At 39.1% G+C, this 19,523-nt stretch overlaps 1 protein-coding gene across 2 annotated transcripts in view; it reads left to right on the forward strand.

Annotated features, from left to right (window-relative positions):
* The window catches only part of TRIO (trio Rho guanine nucleotide exchange factor), a 255,971-nt gene that overhangs the window by 69,834 nt on the left and 166,614 nt on the right, over window positions 1–19,523 (forward strand). For both annotated transcript variants that reach the window (XM_064506864.1, XM_064506862.1), the window contains exons 3-6: window positions 6,355–6,469; window positions 9,865–10,057; window positions 10,789–11,301; window positions 14,959–15,081. In XM_064506864.1, coding sequence (XP_064362934.1) covers window positions 6,355–6,469; window positions 9,865–10,057; window positions 10,789–11,301; window positions 14,959–15,081 — 944 coding nt within the window. The remainder of the gene's footprint in view (window positions 1–6,354; window positions 6,470–9,864; window positions 10,058–10,788; window positions 11,302–14,958; window positions 15,082–19,523) is intronic.

The following is a 19,523-nucleotide window of genomic DNA, read 5'->3' on the forward strand; positions in this document are numbered from 1 at the left end:
GTTGGGTATCCCAAACAAACGGGTTTCTCTGTATTAAGCAAAACATGAGCATCCTATAAGGATCTGTAATAATGAAGGTACATGTTGTGTTGAATGTGGAATATATTGCTAGTTCCTCTTCCCCCTCTGCACACTGCAAATCCAATATCGTTATTTAGAAAAGCCTTCTTTACTGTAATTGCATTCCTTGTCTTATTTCTTATTTCTTCATCTCTTGGAGAGTTTGTTTAGATGGACCAGTACCAAAGCCATCTCTCTGAGATGGGAGAAATCTCTGTTGCAGAGATGACATTTGAGTGCATATTCTTTAAGGCATACTTAGTATCTTCATGGTGAAATGAGTTAGCATTTAATTTTAGCTATCTCCAGCATACACTTTGCAGTTGGCTGTTCCTTAGCAAGGAATAACAGAAAGGATTTTGGAGATGGGGTTCAGATTAATGAATATCGTATTATGTAACTTGATAAATAACTTTGCTTAAAGGAATGATGGCTGTATGAGGTACTTATTCATGTGAACTGGGTTTTGGGTGTGACATGCTGAAATGAGTACTTTAATATCTGTTGGGATTAATCAACATCAGTCTCTCTGTCCTCTCTCAGTGACAAATGATTTAGAGGACAGTCTCATACTTGAAAGTTTTTTTTGTTAGATTAATAAATTGTCAAGAACTCTAGAAAGAAAGCTTTTTATCTGTAAATATAAGACTTACAAAATGATCCCTGAAATTGTACTCTTTAAAGATTTGCTGTGTGTGGATGCTAGAGTATGTAGTTCACAGTACTTCATCCTGTCCACTCTGCTGAGTGGAGTAGAGGAGTAAAGCAAAAACATGGTTTTGTAAAAGGTCTTGGCAACTCTAGTGACTGACATAACACAGCCAATTTCCCTGGTGGTGTGGAAACATTTTCTTCTGCTTACAAACTGTAATACTGGTGAAGGCTTGCTCAAAACTGTGGTTTGAGAGGGAAGAGGAGAGAAAAAGGACTTAAACACAATATTCCAGTCCCTCATTACTGTTCTGTTTTGCACCTTTATGGCACTTTATGAAAATATAGTTGTGTTTCTATTCCAAGACTTCTGAATTTCCAGATAGACCTAAGGTTTTTTTGGAGGCATCTGAAAGGTGGTGGTAGTTCTCTGATGTTAATTTGTAACCAGGTAATATTCTCAAGAGGGACTAATTCAGTGCACGTAAAAAAGGCACTCTCAGATGAAAGCTGAAGATGAATTTAAATGAAGATGATGGATTATGAACCAGAGCAGATGAGGTGCAGGCAGGAAGGAGTGGCTATCAACTTGTGTATGTGAAGGTAGTAACTTCTGATGGAAGAAGTGAGCAAGCAGCTGTGGGCAGCATGACTGGCTGGAGCTGATCTGTCAAAATACATAGTTTCGTGCTTTCTGTGCAAGTGAGGGTCAAATGAAAGGATATATGTTAGCAATGTGACTGATTTTAAAGAACAAAAACCATTACCACTAGGACTTGAAATCATTATGGAACTAGAACTGTCAAGCCTTATATCTGGGAAGGCAAAGGTGAGGAAGACCGTTGACTTACTGCATAAAAGATTTCAGAGGCTTTCAATGTACCTCATTTGCTTTCTTAAAAATTACAACTTGTGCTCAACTATTTCATGCTAATATTTCTAAGTACAATAACTGTTAAGGTCTGTAGAAGTAGGACACGTTTACTGGGGAAGAAAAGTATTTTTTACTAAAAACACTAATAGCCCCATTAAACTTACGACATTCACAGATGTCACTATAATTTTGGTATTTTTATTCTCCCTCACTTGTACTGGAGTTCTGATAGGGTAGTTACATGTTCATTGATGATTAAGTATCTCTTAAATAAAATTCAAGTATGACAATCAACTGCGCAGAAAAATATTCTGTTTTATAGAGCAGGAAACACAAATAACAATGGAAAAAATTCATGGAGTGTTTGAGATGCTTGGTACGCTTGATTCCTGTCTTTCTCTCCTGAGACCTTCCTTCTTAAAGTTAAATGAATAAGTACGAGTTGTGTAGCAGTATTTTCATCCTTGTGTTCTTAAAATACGAAGTACACTGATTTTTACACAATGCTAGCTTTCTTGAGCATTTCTTGAGTTCAGCTTGTTATGAGAAGAGAAGTTTGAATGGGAGGCCATCGCTGATGGAGTTGCTGGAAGTTGTGAGACTCCGGGCTTCACCAAGCACTCGGGATCCCACTGCAGCCTTTGTACCTGCAGACTGCTTCTGACTCCTGCACCAGACCTAGGCCACCATAGGTATCTCCTAAGCCATTCCTGAGATGGTGTTTTGATCCAGTCAGAATTTTATTCTTTTTATTGAGTCAAAACTCAAGATAGCAGATAACCTTCCGCTGAGATATCACTTTTATTCCAAGTGTACTGTGTTGTGGTAAACCGTATTTACGAAAGTGTTCCCTTTCCCCTCCAATAGGCCCCTGTGCCTCTTTAATTTATGTTAGCCTGAGTTAGGCTGTAATTCCATATAACTTTGATTCAGTCCGTTTTTCATATATTCTTTTTATTTGTATCGAAGCGTAGATACGTTTTAACATACGTGCACAGCGTAACTTCTTTGCACGGTCTGAGCATTTCATCACTTTTGAAAAGGCTTATTTCAGCAATTGTTTCTTCTCTGTTACTGATCACAGTAGGTCCAAAGTGACTCACTTTTTTTCTTCTCCATCATCAAATTCTGATTTAACCTTTTTCACTGAGCTGTTAATGATATGTTTTCATAAACAGAGTGGATTTTTCATAATCTAGTAAATCTCAAGATGTACTTACCCAGAAATGAATTCTGCCACCTTGCCTCTGCTATCCGTGATAGGCCAGGGTGGTTTAAAAAAAAGGTGATTTTTCCTATTGCAGGTTGTACAGCAAGCAATGTGCAAATGAGGACTATAGTCCCGATAAGTCATCTGGATTGGTTAAAATCTGTGTGATCTTTACATATCTCAAAATATGTTAGTGTAACTGTGCTGCTCAAACTGTTGAAGAAAAGTAAATTAGCAGCCAGTGAGATGACAGCTGGAGTGACAGAGAGATGTGATCTCTGAATGAGAATTCAAATCTGAAAAAGGCCTTAGAGCAGGTTTTTTTTTTTTTTTTTTTTTTTTTTTTTTTTTTGCAAGGACAGGGAGCAATGAAGTGCAGAAGAACAAATACTTCTGTGAAGTATTGTGAAGTACATTGTGCTGTGCATAGGTTGATAATCGCAGAGCCACGCTCACCAAGCTAGCCTGAATTCTGCTACTTGTATTTATAAATTCTGGAGCAAACTCTGTATCAGAAATACATTTGTCCTTTATGAAACCAGTCTGACAGCCTGGACCACTTTTATCTCTCATCAAAGCAACAGAATAACTGAATTACACTGCTGTCCCTGCAAGCTATAGAATGCAGATACTTGGATGCAGCTTCCCTCAGAATCCCGTGCGGGGCTTTCCAGTATTGCCAATGGACTAGTTCTCCAAGAAAATAAAAATAAAAAAGCTTCCTTGATCTGATTTTCTGCTATCTGGAAAGTAATCTGCTTGAATATTGAGTGTCTCATCATCTGAAATAGAAAAAAGCCTTCTATAATTGTTCCTGTGAAGTACAAATGGAGTCTGGGGTACAAATTTTTGTTTTGTTTAAACTGAAGCCTGTTAAAGTGGGGATGCTCTTCTATCTACAGAGTTTGAGGCTAGTACTTACGCAAGTGGAATATTCCTTACAAGCTGCAATTATCTTGGTTTCTTTTGAGGAACAGCACTTTATCTTGTTCTGCCTTTCAAACATACCACAAAAAGCCCATGGCTTTGCTTTAGCAAAGTACTTTGAGACTGTGTAAAAAGGCATTTCCTGAAAAATTGTACTGTACAATGTGTGTGCTTCTGGTGCCATTTGGAGACTGTTGGCAAGGCTGCCATTAGTGATGTACACTAGACAGAAGTGATTCATGTTGGCTGACTCATGTGAATTGATCAGCTACTCATATGACACATCTTGGCATAAACAGAGAGAGAGAATCTGTGTCAGTACTGTGGGGGCTCTGTATAAAAGGGGGAAAAATGGAATTCCCATTGAAGAAGGTAGCTTAATATGTTTTTCTTAAAGCAAGACAGGGGATTGAGTTGAATGAAGGCTACTGTGAGACAGCAAATTTCCACCTGATGCCTCATAAGTGGGAATTTGTTGCTCCTGTTTGTGTATGACACAGGAGCATCAGGAACAAAGGAAATGAGTTAGTTACTGGAAAAGGCTTAAACTTTGGCTTTCTAGGCATAGGGTCTGAAAAAGCTTTTGGTATCACTGCTGGAAAGAAAGATCAGTTGATCTCCGAAGTCTTAAGGATTTTTTGCTTTATATTTGCAATCTTGATATCTAGTTCAACACTAGATAATGGATTTTTTTCAGTAATATCAAGGCTGTATTAATTTCTTCATTACCCATTTAGACCTGAAATTAGCATGACAAACTTCGTTTCCAACATATGAAAATTTCAGGACGTGTGTTAGCAAAAATTTAAGCAGCTTGCTTTAAAAATGGGCTTTCTTCGTGATGTGTGTGAAGGTGGGAGCCAGTTGAGGTGGCATCAAAATTGACATAAATAATAACCTCTGGTTTGCTTTCCTCTGCCACATTGAGGAATCACATGATACAGTAGTTAATCTGTGGGCAAGTCCAGGGGACTGATCTGAGAGAAGACTGCAGGTAACAAGGCATTTGTTTAAAACACTTAGAAAATGTTAAGATGACTCAGTGTGTGCTCTTCACTGCTAGCTGCTTCTTTTGAAGAATTTCCACCTTGAGCAATTAAACAGTTTGTTTGTGGGGTGAGAATTAGTAGTGTTTACTAGTTGAAGCTAAATTGTTAAAATCCATGGCTGATGGACTGCAGTGCACTGAGGAGAGCGTTAAGGGCTATAGCAGACTTTAAAGCCCCAGTTAAGCAGAATAGTTTTGAAGTTAACTGATCATCTGGAGCTGAGTTGGAAGCCAGGGCTGTTGAACTCCCAGTGTTGTCACTTGTACTGTCTTGCACTTATGACTTCTGTCCTGTTCTTATCCTGTCACTTAGAGGGTAAAAATCCTCTCATTTCTTTGCTTAGTATGTGTGTCAGGCTGGTCAAGAACACATCTCTGTGTTATTCTACAGTTGCATCTCCGGTAAGGACCAGACTTACCTCTCCATTAGAATGAGACAACTTACTGTTTTTACTCTTTTGTCCCATTGAAGAGAGTCATGGAAAACAAGAAATGAACTTCCTTTTCTGTTTAGGTGTCTGGCCCTACATCTTGACAGGAATCCAAAGCTGCTTTTGCCTTCTGAGGTCATTTGGCCCCTACTAACATGGATTTACAGTGAGAAGCTGATTTACAATGAGATATAATTCAGAAAACAGAATAGTGCTTCTCTGAGTTTCCAAGGGATAGGGGAGAAAACAGTCGACACATCTGTGCTTGAAAATATATTTGTGGAATTTAGCTTGGAGGAATCTGTGCCAAATCTTAAAGCTATTATACAGGAGTTGGTAAAGACAGCCTACTGATCTGAATATAATAGGAAGATTCCACAGTAACATTTTGCTGTCACTAACAAGTGATTTGGTATAAAATTGCATTTTAATTCTCAACTACATCTGCTTCTCAAGTTTTACGCAATTTAACAAATAAATACATTTAAGCAGAATGACTCAAAATCAGACCTTCTACGATCTTACATACTGAATGGATTCAGACTTCCCTTGTTTTCTATTGCTGTTAAAGTTAGAAGCTATAAAATGATAATCTAGAGTCCTCACATCAAATCAGGATAAAAATATAAACTAAATTCTTTGACAATGTCCGCTTACTTGTCTAATACATCCGTTGGGTATAAAATACTGTATGCCTTTACTAGTAGCTAGTAACAGCTAGTAGTAGCTACCTAATTACTAGCTAGTAATTAAGTTAACGCTCAGAGTATCCTCTAAATACTTGCCTACAAAGTAGCATAACTCTATAATTAAATCTAATCTGTACAATTGTTGATTCAAAAATTAAGTACATGATGAAGCACCATTGCTAGAGCTAAGTTGGACTGCTGGTCAGATTGAATGATTAAAAGCGTAATGCTATAGTTGTTCTTTATTTCAAATTTTTTGACAGGTACTTTCTCATTGTAGGAATTGTGACCACATGCCGATTGATACGCCTGAAATTCAATTTTAAGCTGGTTTCTAAATGACAGTGTTGGTATTTAACTTGAACAGCAGCATAGGACTTGGTTTTCTAAAAGCATTCTGAATGCTAGTTTTACAAACCAGATCTGTGTTATGCTGTGGGTTTTTAACATATTTAATTTTTCAGGTGGCAGAGATAAGCGTGGAGGTCCTATTCTAACATTTCCAGCTCGTAGTAATCACGACAGAATACGGCAAGAAGACCTTAGGAGACTAATTTCATACCTAGCTTGTATTCCTAGGTAAGTGATAGTCACTTGATAAGCTCTGAGCTATAAAACAAATTAAATGGAGTATGTTGCAGTACACCCACAAGCTAGAACACTGAGCGGGTTAAGAAAATAAGCAAATTCCTACCAAGTTCTGTGAGTTACTGTTTTAAACTGCTTTTTGGAAAAGACCAAAATAATCTCTCTGCCCTGTACAGGGGAGACTGTTGGCAGACTGTTTGGTGTGCTTTAGCTAGAGGCAGATTATGTTCTGGGAACGGCACTGCTATGTCTAGTTGTTCTCACTGTGTTGAAGGTTGCAAATACAGTTCAAAGGCTCTCAATACATCAATAATTAGAACAATTGTGGTCACCATTCACAGTATTCCCTGGGTGGACTGAGGTCAGCACAACACTTCTAACTGTTATTTGTGTCAGATGAGTTATCATGTCCTGACAGAGCACAGGAATAACCAGGAGAAATATAAGTAAAATTGCTTCTATAGGTCTCAGACCTATAGAGAGATCTGTGATATTGTTGTATTATCAACAAATTAAGCTATGAATCACAATGTTCTATTTCAACAAATCAGTAAAAATCAAATCTAGTGCTAGTATATATATTGAAAAAAGTTTGTTCACATTGAACTTTGTTACTAGTACTGACTGAATTGGGGGCAAAAATGATTGTAAGACCTTGAATTTAGGTCTGTCTCTGAATGTGCCAACATCTAGTGCAGACTGGAGCAATTCTGATAATGCTCAAATGTGTTTGCCTAGGACTTAAGAGGCAGTCGTCATTATAGCTGGAAAAATCCTTTGGACAGCATCCTTGAATGGAGTATCTTCCATATTTCTGCAATGTATTAATTTTTAGGTGCTATCCTTTGCATCTGATGTGATCAGATGTCATTTCAGATTGACAGAAGTGCTTTCATAAAAATAACTTCATGACATGTAGCTGAGAGTGTGTATGACCTCTCTTAGGAGCAAGTTTTGGTAATTAGATTATTCTGGTCTTTATTTCATCTTTAAGTGTAAGAGTGCTTCGTATTATTTTTTTTCAGTTAACCTTTTGTGGGGGTTGGGGACTAGGGGAGGGAGGAGGGAAAGAAATCTTGAGATTTTTACCTCTGAAGTCATTTGACTTCACACTTGAACCTTTGAGATGTATTCTAGTTCTCTCAAGCGTCAAGTTATTAGAGAAGTTGTTAATAGATATAAACCATATGCATCAAAATATGCCAAAGAGCATTTTACAGAGATGTCGGGCAAAATACAGTGTTTTTTTGGCAAAAGGTATATGTTAGTTTAGATTTAAAATAAAAACAAGTTAGTGCAGGCTTGCAGAAAATCTCTGCACGGGTGGTGAAATTTTGAGAACAAAGGGAGCTTTATTGAAAGCTAGACTACTTGGACATATCTTCTTACAAGTTATGTTTTAGGAACTGGTCTTAGCAACTTTGCTTAATTAAGAAGTCCCAATTAGTACAAGTAGCCCCAAACAGCTGGTCTGTCAGTAGCTTTCGCATACTGCTGTTCTACACAGCTGGCAGTTCAGAGGTATCAGTTGTTTGTCAAGAAATCAAAACACTTAAGGTATATCCAGTCTCACAATTTTAACAATTTACCTGATTTAAAATTTAGCTATATTTTTTTTAGTCATGAACATCAACTGGACCGGACATCAGTGTAGTTCAGATTTGCCTGACATGCGATCTTGGCTGACCAAAGCCTCCTGGCACAGTTTTTTGTGATCTCTGGCCAAAAGGGGTTCATCCTTTGTCAGATGGTGGGGCCATGTGACAAGAGGACACATGTTCATTGTATCACCTGATGAAGGGTGTTTTGTCCAGGAGATGACTAGATGTATGCCTCGCTTGAATACATGTCAAGCACTCCTCCTCACGTAACATCCAGATCGTGTGCTGGGTTAGGGACAGGCAGTGAACAGCACTTGTGTAATAACACTATATTGTAAAGACTTCTGAAAGTCATGTAGCCGTTCAATAATTGATGCATCTTAACTTTAAAACAATAGTTGTTCTTGTCCCCTCTTGGGAGGCTGTTACGAAACTCCTTTGCCATTGTCAGAAATGTTGCAAGTTGTAGCCTACATGTATTCTGAACTAGTCAGTCTTAATATATTTTTCTGCTACCATTGCCCTGCAGTTTAAATGCACTATAATGCTTTTTAGTAAGAGTGATATTTGTTGTGTGGCATTCCCGTGGGCAGGTTGGACAGGCCAACCGTTATCTTTATAAACTCCTTTTTTAAACTGCCTTTTTTTAACCAACTTTAAAAACTCCTCTGAGAAAATTGTATTCTCGTTCCTTCTAGGAGCCTCCTGCTTCAGTTACAATTCATCTTTGTATTATGAGGCAATACGACTGTTTGAAGTATGCCGGTCAAGCTTCCCTGAAGCTTCCCTACTTTCTGGACACTCTAAAAACCTCACCACATAAACTCCAGAATTGCAGTTACCTTAGTCACATCCGTGAAAGTGACTCATGTACCCAAACAACAGACACTTGGTCCCTTTTGGTAGTCCACTATGTATGACTCGTTGGTTTTGAAATATTTTCCCTTTCTATGTCAGCAAGGCCATGTAGTAGTTTTTTAAACCAGCAGTGAGCATTACGTGTGGAAAAGGTATTGATGGAAAAAAATGCAATCTGCCACACTCAAAAGTATTACCAGGAATAAGGAGTATAGGGGCTGTCTTCTTCTGGACAGCAGAATGGAGTTCAAATTTTGTAGAAACAGGTTAATGTGGTTTTCTTCAGCAGTTATAAAATATTTTCTTATCCATTAACTATCCACAAATTGAGCCTGTTATAGAAGTAATTGTTGATGCAGGTTTTTTCCCCCTCTGCAGACTCAAGCTCTTGATAGCTCTCAGATAACAAGGGGCAAAAATCAAGATAGTTTAAAAGGATGTCAAAGGAGTAGGTAACAGCATGCGGGTTTCTGTCTGTTAGAGGATCCGCTCAACCATTTGAAAAGTATGAATATTGTCATCAGTAGTGTTTTCTAGAGGATCATTTGAAAGAGAATTACATACCGCTGCTTCAGTAAATTGTGTTTAATATATGCATAAGGTAATGGAGAAACAGGATTCAAAGAGGAAATGTGAATGTAAACAGTGAAAATAAGAGGTGATGAAAGCGGAGCAGCAAGTCTGCAACTGGTTTGAAGTTGTCACCCACAAAGAGTTTGTCTGGGGGATGGGAGCAAGCTTCATGAGAGGTTTCGCATTGCCTTCATCAGAGCTGTTGTATGTACCAGCTGCTCATCAGTGAGGCTCCAGCATGCGACAGGTAGCTGGGGAGACCCCATCCGTTGAGCAGTGTGGTGCGATAAGAGTGGGGTGTGTATTTGAATTTGTAGTGCGTGCTTGATAACCTTTTTCTTCTTTCTTCTGCAGTGAGGAGGTATGTAAACGAGGATTCACCGTCATTGTAGATATGCGTGGGTCAAAATGGGACTCCATAAAGCCTTTGCTGAAGATTTTACAGGAATCTTTTCCCTGTTGTATTCACGTTGCACTGATAATCAAGCCAGACAACTTCTGGCAGAAACAGAGGACTAACTTTGGCAGCTCTAAGTTTGAATTTGAGGTAATTTCCCTTATAGTATACTAATTTATATTTATTTGATGGTTTGTGTGCTTGCTACAGATCAGCATCTTGAATAGTCTCAGACTAATTATGCTCCTAAATGAAAGGAGGGATAGATAAGACCAGTGGTACTACAAGGGCTGGGGTTTCCCACATGTACTTGGGTTAGATGGTTGTGTACATCATTATGTACATGCTTTTTCTGAGCATGAGAAAGAAAGAATTAGTGTTTTCTTTTTTTTTAGTGCCCTCCCTGCACCGCCCTCCACCCCAAAAAAGAAAATTTAAGGTCTATCTATATTTTCACTCAGTCTGCATTGTGGGAATGGTGCTTTCACCAGTGTCCCATGCAGAGGAAAGTAGCTAACTAAACCTTGCTGTTATCTTCCTGTTCTACAATATGTGAATCAAAACTTAATCAAAATAGTAGCTGAAAGAGCAGTTGCTATTTTTTTTGAGGGTGGTGAGGTAAGAGAGAAACACAAGCGTAATAAGGCTTGAAAGGTCGCTGGGGGTACAATGTTTCTCTCATCTGGGGAAATAACTGCAAGTCAAAGGCTGATCAGAATTGATGTTTGAAGAGAAACATGAGAAAAGTTAAATCACACGTACTTTATAAGCAAAATGATCAACACCTAAATATACAGAAATAAAAACTTGAAAGAAAGTTTCAAATTCATTGCAGTAGCAGCAATATTTTGTTGGGGTTTTTTTGTTTCCATGTTTTCTAGACAAATATGGTGTCTCTGGAAGGCCTTACCAAAGTAGTCGACCCTTCTCAGCTAACTCCGGAATTTGATGGCTGTTTGGAGTACAACCATGAGGAATGGATAGAAATCAGAGTTGCCTTTGAGGACTACATTAGCAATGCAACCCATATGCTGTCCAGACTGGAGGAACTGCAAGATATATTGTCAAAAAAGGAGATGCCTCAGGACCTGGAAGGTGCTCGCAATATGATAGAGGAGCATTCGCAATTAAAAAAGAAAGTCATTAAGGCACCTATTGAGGACCTTGATGTGGAAGGACAGAAACTGCTCCAGCGAATACAGAGCAGTGACAGCTTTCCCAAAAAGAACTCTGGGTCAGGGAATGCAGACTTACAGAACCTTTTACCCAAAGTATCCACCATGCTGGACAGGCTGCACTCAACACGGCAGCATCTGCATCAGATGTGGCATGTGCGGAAATTGAAATTGGACCAATGTTTTCAGCTTAGGCTGTTTGAGCAGGATGCTGAAAAGGTGAGGGCCTGGGGAGGCGAGGATGAATGGGTGCTATCCTTTACAGGCACAAAGCTTGACTGACTTGAAAGCAGTACTGAGGAAAACTACAAATAGTAATTTTTGTCTTTAGAGTTAATCACTAGCCTTTGAATGAGAAAGAAAGGATTGCTTTAGTGACTCTTATACTTCTGGAATTGAGTGGGTGTGGTAGAAATTCCAAACTGTGAAGAGCACAGTTTACTCTCATTTAGGAAACTTTAAAGTTGTAGTGGCTTTAAAGCTTTTGCTTTGATAAGTTTTTGCTCCAGACAGGTGTGTTGGCAGGCATCAAATGAAGATGGAGTGCTGTATGTGTTAAGTACAGATGTCTAAGGACTATGTCAGTCTCCCTCCTGAGTGACCCTTGAGATCTGAGTGAGAGGCAGTTGACAGTCTGAACAGGCTGACATGGGGAACTGCTTCATTGATGCAGAGTTTAGAGTCCCAGGCTAAAACCTGATGCATCTTTTTTTGACACACATTGGTCAGTCCCCTATTAATGACACATCTGAGAATGTTTCAGGTTAACAAATCCCATCAAATTATAAACGCACTTGATGGTCATGGAATGTGAAGAACCACCATAGTTAGCAGTGTGCTGTCAGATGAGCTCAGATAAAATCTGTCTTTACATAGAAAGGTTTTGCAATCACTTATTATTAACTTGTGTCCAGTTTTAAAGAAAGATGGGGTGTTTTTTCCCAGGGAGAAGTAGTAACTAGACTAAGTCTAGTGGCAAGTTATGGCCTCTGCCAGATTTGTAAAAATATTTAACGTAAGAATGCCTGAATGGGACGAGACCAGCATCCTGCTCTCCAGCAGTGGTCATAAGCAGATGTCTTGGGGAAGAGTAAAAATGGGCAAGCAACATATACTTCTCCTTCCTCCTCCCTTCTCTTCCCCTGTGCTTTCCCATCCCCTGATCACTTCAGCTCAGGGACTTTCTTAACACTACTCTTTTTAATGTTTCCTGCTGTGCTTAAAGAAGAAACTTCAGTATATTCTAAGTGTTTACTGAATGGGTGTAGTTGAAAACAGTAGGAGCAGGTAAAGAGTTGAAAAAATCCGATAGTCAATTTAGAGTTATAAAATTGTCTAGGGGGAAAAAAAAACAAACTGATGGTCTAGTGTTTCTCTTTCAGGCTCAGAATGCATTTTAGCAACTTTTCAGAAACTTGCTTAATTACAGCATGAACAAAATATTTGTATTTTGATGATGTTCACATTAAGTACTTAAAGATACATTCTTTATTTACTTATCTAAAAGTTGCCTAAATAACTTGGGTTTTAAGAAGCTCCTTGTCAAATATGTGTGGAATTGAGCTCTGCCCTGCCTTCTGCTTGCATAGGCCTACATCTGTATTTTTTAGGCTCCTGACTCCAAGAAAAAAAATCCATGTTAAATTCATGCAGCTTTCTTTCAAAATAGAGGGAAATGTTAGGCACCTCCAGGTGGGATTGACAGCACTAGCACACTTGAGACTCTTTCTATTGGATGAAGTGGGTATAAAGATTCAGAAGAAGGCTTGTGTAGTATCCTAACTCACTTTTGGATTAAGGCCTCTCCCTGCAGCCCTTATTTCACTGCTTAGATAAGATTTCGTAGCTCAGGACTCCTTTATCGGTTTGTCTATATGGTCTATTAGAGCATAGAAAACTGCTGGATCTTAGCTGGAAAAACAGCTTTTTTGGATGAAGGAGAATAAATGTGCTCTTCTGGAGGTCTTTACACAAGAAATCTGGGCTGGTTGGGGAGAAGAGAAGGCTAAGAAGGCGGGGAGTGTGTGGGAGGTCCGACTGCGTTCTTCAGTTGTCTATAGGGGAATTACAGGCAAGACAGAGCCAGGCTCATCTCAGAGGTGCACAGCTGAAAGACAAGAAGCAGAAGAAATTCTGACTGGATATAAGGGAGGAAAAAAATTTCACAACAAAGGTGATTAACTGCTGGAGAAGCGTGGCCCGGAGAGGCTGTGGTACCTCCATCCACTGAGATACTGAAAACTTGACTGGGCAACACCCTGGGCTATGTGATCGAACTTTGAAGCTAGCCCTGCCTTGAGATGGGATTTGGACAAGATGACCTCCAAGGGTCGTTTCCAGATTATTCTGGGATTCTAAGAAGTGGTCAAATTATAGGTTAATAACCTGCCTGTTTGGAGGGTATTCAGATTCACACTCATACTGTAATTGTGCTAGTTAACAGTAAGCACAAAAAATTCAAGTCAAGAGAGGGATGGTAAAACTGTAACCCACTGAAAAAGGTACCCCTTTAAAGATGGAATGGGAGCTGGGGGCAGTGTGGCTGAATGACTTCACTTTAAAAAGTCAAAGGATGCGTTATGTGAACAGGGTTGAATAGGGACCAATTTTTCCTCATTATATTTTTCACTATGGTTCTTCTATTTTTTCAGCTACTGCAAGGTAACTTTTAGGTCCTTTCTGGTCCAGTCAAATAAGTGTGACCACAGCATATCCACAATTGCCATTGTAACACTCCAAAGTCAGAATATCTAGTGAAAAGACTTGTGTGGTCACAGATGGGGACAGTGTCTATTTTGAATAATGTTCTGACACATCTTCAGTGTAGTCTACATACTCCTAAAATTTTTATTTTCCTATATGTTCCACTGTCTCAGGTGTCTAAGTTCTTGCATGTTTTTGTTCCCAGCCCTTACCTTAGAGTTTTCCAATTATAATTCAGTTTGTCATGTACCTGTGTGGAATATTGGATTTGATAGTATTGCTCTGTTAACTAGAATATTTTAAAAGCTCTTTAGATGAGTACTGACTACGCATTGCTACTTTTTTTTTTTCTTTCCCCTCCCTTGAACCATCTTTTATAGCCTATCTAGAGTAGCCTATACCTTTTGAGCTGAGATTTGAGGAAGATTTCAAGAGCAAGGCCGGGGGAGGGATTAACTTGGCCTCTTGCTGCCTTACTTGATCTTTGTAAACTTTGTCTTCCAGTGGCACTGTTAACATCCTAGCTAAATAGCTGCATTGGTGATCATTTTAGAGGAGATTTTTTTTAAAATTTGTTGAATATGGAAGTACTTTATATTTTTCACATATTTAAAAGCTATCCTTAAATTTGTGTAGAAAAAGGTAATCCATAATGCTGTGCTCAAGCATAGTCTTTTTTATTTGCTTAGCAATAGAAAATTCATTTGCAACTTTGACATGAACTTATGACTAAAAATATAAACTTATTACTAAACTACTTCATCAGCAAGTGTGAACTTATATTTTATTTCTGTGAGTTGCCATTTTCATTTGAAATTACAAAGCTTCTGAGAACCTACAAGCTTGATAACTCAGGCTCGTACCCCAAGTCTGTTTAATATGAGTGTTTTGTAGTAATGAAGTTGACTTGTAGCTTAGTGAGATAATCATCTTTGGCCAAGGTTTAACAGCCTCAGCTATTGGGTCCAAAAAGTCCGATTTCAGCTAAAAACCGAGTTGGTTAAAATATATGGTAACTTTAGAATGGAAAGAACAACAGTGTTAATTTTCATGGCCTTAGATTCTTTCTGTCTTCTGTGTACTGGCACACATTTCTTGTTATTTGTCAGTGATTTCTTCTGTACCGTACTGTTGATATATATATTATATTTTTTCCCTAACGTTTTCTTGTAGATGTTTGACTGGATCACCCACAACAAAGGTCTTTTTCTAAACAGCTACACAGAGATTGGAACCAGTCATCCCCATGCTATGGAGCTTCAGACACAGCACAATCACTTTGCCATGAACTGTATGGTAAGAATAGGCCTCATTTCATGACACTGACACATTGCATGTTTGACCTTTGTTAAGGTAGAACTCATCAATCATATATAAGTTTCCTTCTATTATGAGTAGTGCAAATTTGTATTTGAACAGTGAAATTATATAACAAAAAGGAAGAAAATAAATGGTAGCCAGGCAGTAAGTATAGAGATACTGTGATCAAGCAACAAAATTGTTTGGAATAATGCCAGCATTCCACACAACCTCAGGATTTCCAAAGTGTGAGTGTCCAAACTTGTAGAACCTGCGGCATCTGTTTGACACTACTCATAAAAGTCCCGCACGTGGGCACTTATTACTGTTTTGCAACTAATGGCTGGCAAAATAAGTTCTGTGTGTTTCTGAGTACTATTCTGAGCCTTTTACATAAATTTAGGGAATCGTATGTAATATGGACTTTAGAGCTGTGTATGGAAAGAACTGGCTCTGAGAATCTTCAGAAGAGATTCCTGCAACTCGGGCAGGAAGAGTTCTCAGAAGTTCTGTCAAACATAGATCTGACTAGATCAGTAGCTAATCCTGGTGTAACAATTTCCCCCTGACCCCCCCTGCTTTTTGACACACTTGTCATTTCTGGCACAGTAAAACAAACAGTTTTCTTGTCAAATATGATCTTGAGATGAACCATTAGTAGGCTGTAATTAAAAATTTGGTTTGTAAGTAACAGTGAGTGAAAGCTGCTTATTATGAGTTTCATGAGTGCCCTGCTTGGACTCGGAGACTAAATTCTCAAGCACACTCTACATCTTTTTCGCTGGGAGGATTGGAGGTGTCTAAGTCACTTTGGGAGTCTGGGCCTCAATCCAGTCCCTAGTTGTCAGCTCACTGGATGAGGGAAATTACCAGTCTTGTTAGTAATTAACATCTTTGTCAGTCTAGGGTTGGGAATTAAATTAAAATGCAGTTGAAATGATCAGCTTTTGTAAGAGGGTGTTCTTGTAGGTCAGGGCTGCATAACTGTGTGGCAAAGCAAACTACCTAGGCTATGCTTCTTACTGTCTTCCCATGACTTAAGGCAGTTCTCATGTCCCATATTGCCAGAATTAAGGTACTGTGAAGAAGGTAGATTTTCTGCAACTCACCTATGTTTGTTAAAGGTGTTGGGGGAAAAAGAGCAAAGCAAGAGTTGGTGAGCGTTGCAATTAAGTTATGTAACATCATATATGGCTATAACTTTGTTAACCGTTAGGTCTGGAAAATACAGGTTCGTTCCATGGGTGTGGGGAATTGCTCCTTTATGGAGCAGCTCTTTGCTGGTGCTCATTTCTCTGCATATGAAGGAGAGCAGAATGGAGAGGACAGAAGTGTCACTGACATGACATGGATTTTGAAACTTAGTAAATCTGGATGGTCAGGCTATTCTTGGACTTATACGCTAAAGGTCAGCTTCTGTCAGCCTATCCTGGTCATAATCACTGTTGTCCTCTTTTCATTTGCTTTTCATTGTTCATCATTCATTTGCTTTTTTACTCCCATGCTCTTCAGATGTTAGCAAGAGTAGGAAGCACTTGAGCACTGTATCATAATTCCTCCTGCTCTGTTTTGCTCTTAATCTTCTACTGTTAATCTCTGTTTTGCTCATAGTAGTTAAATGTAGTAATTACAGAGGAGTTTTTCTCAGCCTGTAGAATGATTTCTAGAAGCGTGCAAAGAGCAGCTTACATCTGGGGCAAGTTAAACACCCCAAATATCAAGGAGGGGGATAAACAACCTGCAGTATTTCCATGTGTTTCTGTAGCATAGGCTCCATGAAGTGGGTCTTTGGCACCAGATAGAAAAATACAAATCTGAGATGATCAGCCCTTGGTTTTGATTTGAGCACTGGTTTTGATTTGAGGAGTGTTCAGTTTTTCTGCCATTTTAACAGAACTCAGATATCTTACATGAAGAGTGGGGGGAAAATGAGACCGAATGCCACATGAAAAAGTGACCTGAGCTGATTGAAAAACAAGGCCTGCTAAAATTCAATTGTTTTTTAAGTGGAAAAAAGTTGGGCAGTCTTAACTCTTGCAAGCACGTTCAGCTGCTCTCTAACCACTCTTCAGATACATTCTGTGCTGAAAAAGCTACTGTGTGTTCACTGTGCCTGTGGGTGACTTTTCAGTAACCAGAGTTGATTTAAGATCTCCTATGTGCATACTCAACACTAGAGGTGGAATTTAGCTTTTAGTCCCTCTACCACCGTGCCAGTCATTCAGTTGGATGGGGCAGAGGAAGGCATGACAACTAAGTATTAAGTTTATTACATGCAGGAGATTTTGAAGGCATTTCACTGTGGCCCTAATTGGACCCTAATATATCTTGCTTTGCGGGCAGTTTCCTTAGGCTCACTTTAGGTGGGGAAAGGCTGTTCAAATGATAAATGTTGCCCAAGCAGCTAAATGCAACCTCTTGCACTTGCTCACAGCTTAACCCTGATAATTGATGTTGCAGCTGCTTTTCTTAACACATTGTGGTTGCTGCAGGGTGCATACTCTCCTCACAGCAGGTGCTAGCCACTATCAATAGCTGGCTCTGCCATCTCCCCTTCCTTCTCAAGCAGCGGCTTGGCTTTGAGAGGTGCAGGAGGGCCAGTTCTGCAGCTGCTCCTGCCGAGTGCGGGCGAGGAAGAGCGATGGCCCTTGAATGAGATGCCAAAATCTTACTCTGGTCTTCCAGGCTCAAGTGAGCCACCTGGATGTAAACCATTGTGAAAACTATTTAATTCCTGTCATCAACAGGAGTCTGTTGCATCAAAATAGGCAAATAGGATTTGCTGAGCATTTCCTTTTACCCCATGAGGCTTTCTGCCAGTTTTAGAAACCTAATTTTCAGTATTACAGAATAAAGTAGTCAGAAGTTTAAACTAAATGTAAGACAAAAAGGTCAACAATACACCAAGGGAGGAAACAACTGCACTTGCAGTAGCTTCATTAGCATGTGATACATCTAGGAATCCTATGTATTCAGTAGATTAGACCTGTGGTGTTCCACTTCATGAAAGTTAGTGGAAGTAATTTTAAAGCTAAATAATATACAGACTTAAGCCTAATGGTACATAGACAGGTTCTCATTGCGGTGAAACTGCCTTACAGAGAAGCTGGATAGGTGCAGTGATGCACACTGACAATGGACATGTATTTGGTTACCATTGTTTAACACACACAGGTTGACACAACTTAAAAAGACTGCTGGCTGAAATATAGTTCGTATGTTCAGTTGTAGGTATGTGACCTGCTATGGCTGAAATCAAGGAGCTGTGTATTGACAAGTGTCAAGACTGCCTCTATATAGGGCAAGTTGATCCTATCTTTTCTAACTGGAAAAATAAACTTACAAGGTTTTGCCTCTTTAAAGATGAGGCTGGTTTTTCAGGATCATTTAAGAAGCCTGCTTTCAGCAACAATAAATTGTTAGTGTCAAGTCTTGAGATTTATTTGAGTTAAGTAATATTCAGTTTTAGCTTAAAGTTCCTCTTTGGGTTACTAAACCAATGCTTCACTTCTCAAAACAAGTTTTTAGAACCTTTTAAGGGAGAAACTTGCAAATATGGCATCATAGGAGTTGCACATACAAAAAATATCTGACTAGTTTTAAAACTGTAAAAACAAAATATCCATGATTATACTATGTCTTGCATGCAAGAGCAGGAGAGACTGATTCTGTGTCTGTCCCTGCCTTTTTCCTGCTGTTTTCCATATATCTTGTGGGGCACAAGGGAAACAAAAGCAGTCATTGGAAATAGGGTTTGGGGGGAGGAGGAGGAGAAATTCCTGAAAATTTTCTTCTACTTCTCTTGCTGGATCAGATGGCTTTGCTTTCATCAGAGCTTAACTGTGTCTTTTAACTGTGCTGAGTCAAACTGATTGAGCTAGGCAAAAGGAAGCTTTCCTTGGAGAAAGCTACCTCTGGCTACTGTCAGAGCTCTGACTATGCCTTGTCTCAGCGTGCTGCCAGGACCGTCAGTAGAAGCCATGTTTATTAGCCTAGAAGTCCTACGTTACTGCATCAGCTGTGAGCACGTTCCTAAACTGGTTAACACTGTTCTCAGAATAGGTGGTTTGCATATGCTAGACCACTTTATCATGGTGGTAGTCAAATAATTAATTTCACCTGTAAAGAATGCCAGAGGTGAGCATCAGCGAGAATTTGGGGAGCTTAAAAGTGTGAACAAAACACTTGAATCTCACTGGGTTTACAGAGTTAAACATTGCAAAGATGAAGAACTTAGCTGGGCTTGCTCAAATCCAGCCACAAGAACTGGTACAAATGAAAACATTAACAAGGTCAGGTGAGATAAAATCAACTTAGCTTGACAGCTAGTGTGACTTTTTTCCCTCCTTTTTACCACTGATATTTTCACTCTTGAAATTCCTGTTATTCTAAATATGTTTTTATTGTACAAACTTGTCGTTTGATACAGACTTAAGCCC

Source organism: Dromaius novaehollandiae, chromosome 2 (genome assembly GCF_036370855.1).
Source record: "Dromaius novaehollandiae isolate bDroNov1 chromosome 2, bDroNov1.hap1, whole genome shotgun sequence".
Taxonomy (NCBI): Eukaryota; Metazoa; Chordata; class Aves; order Casuariiformes; family Dromaiidae; genus Dromaius; species Dromaius novaehollandiae.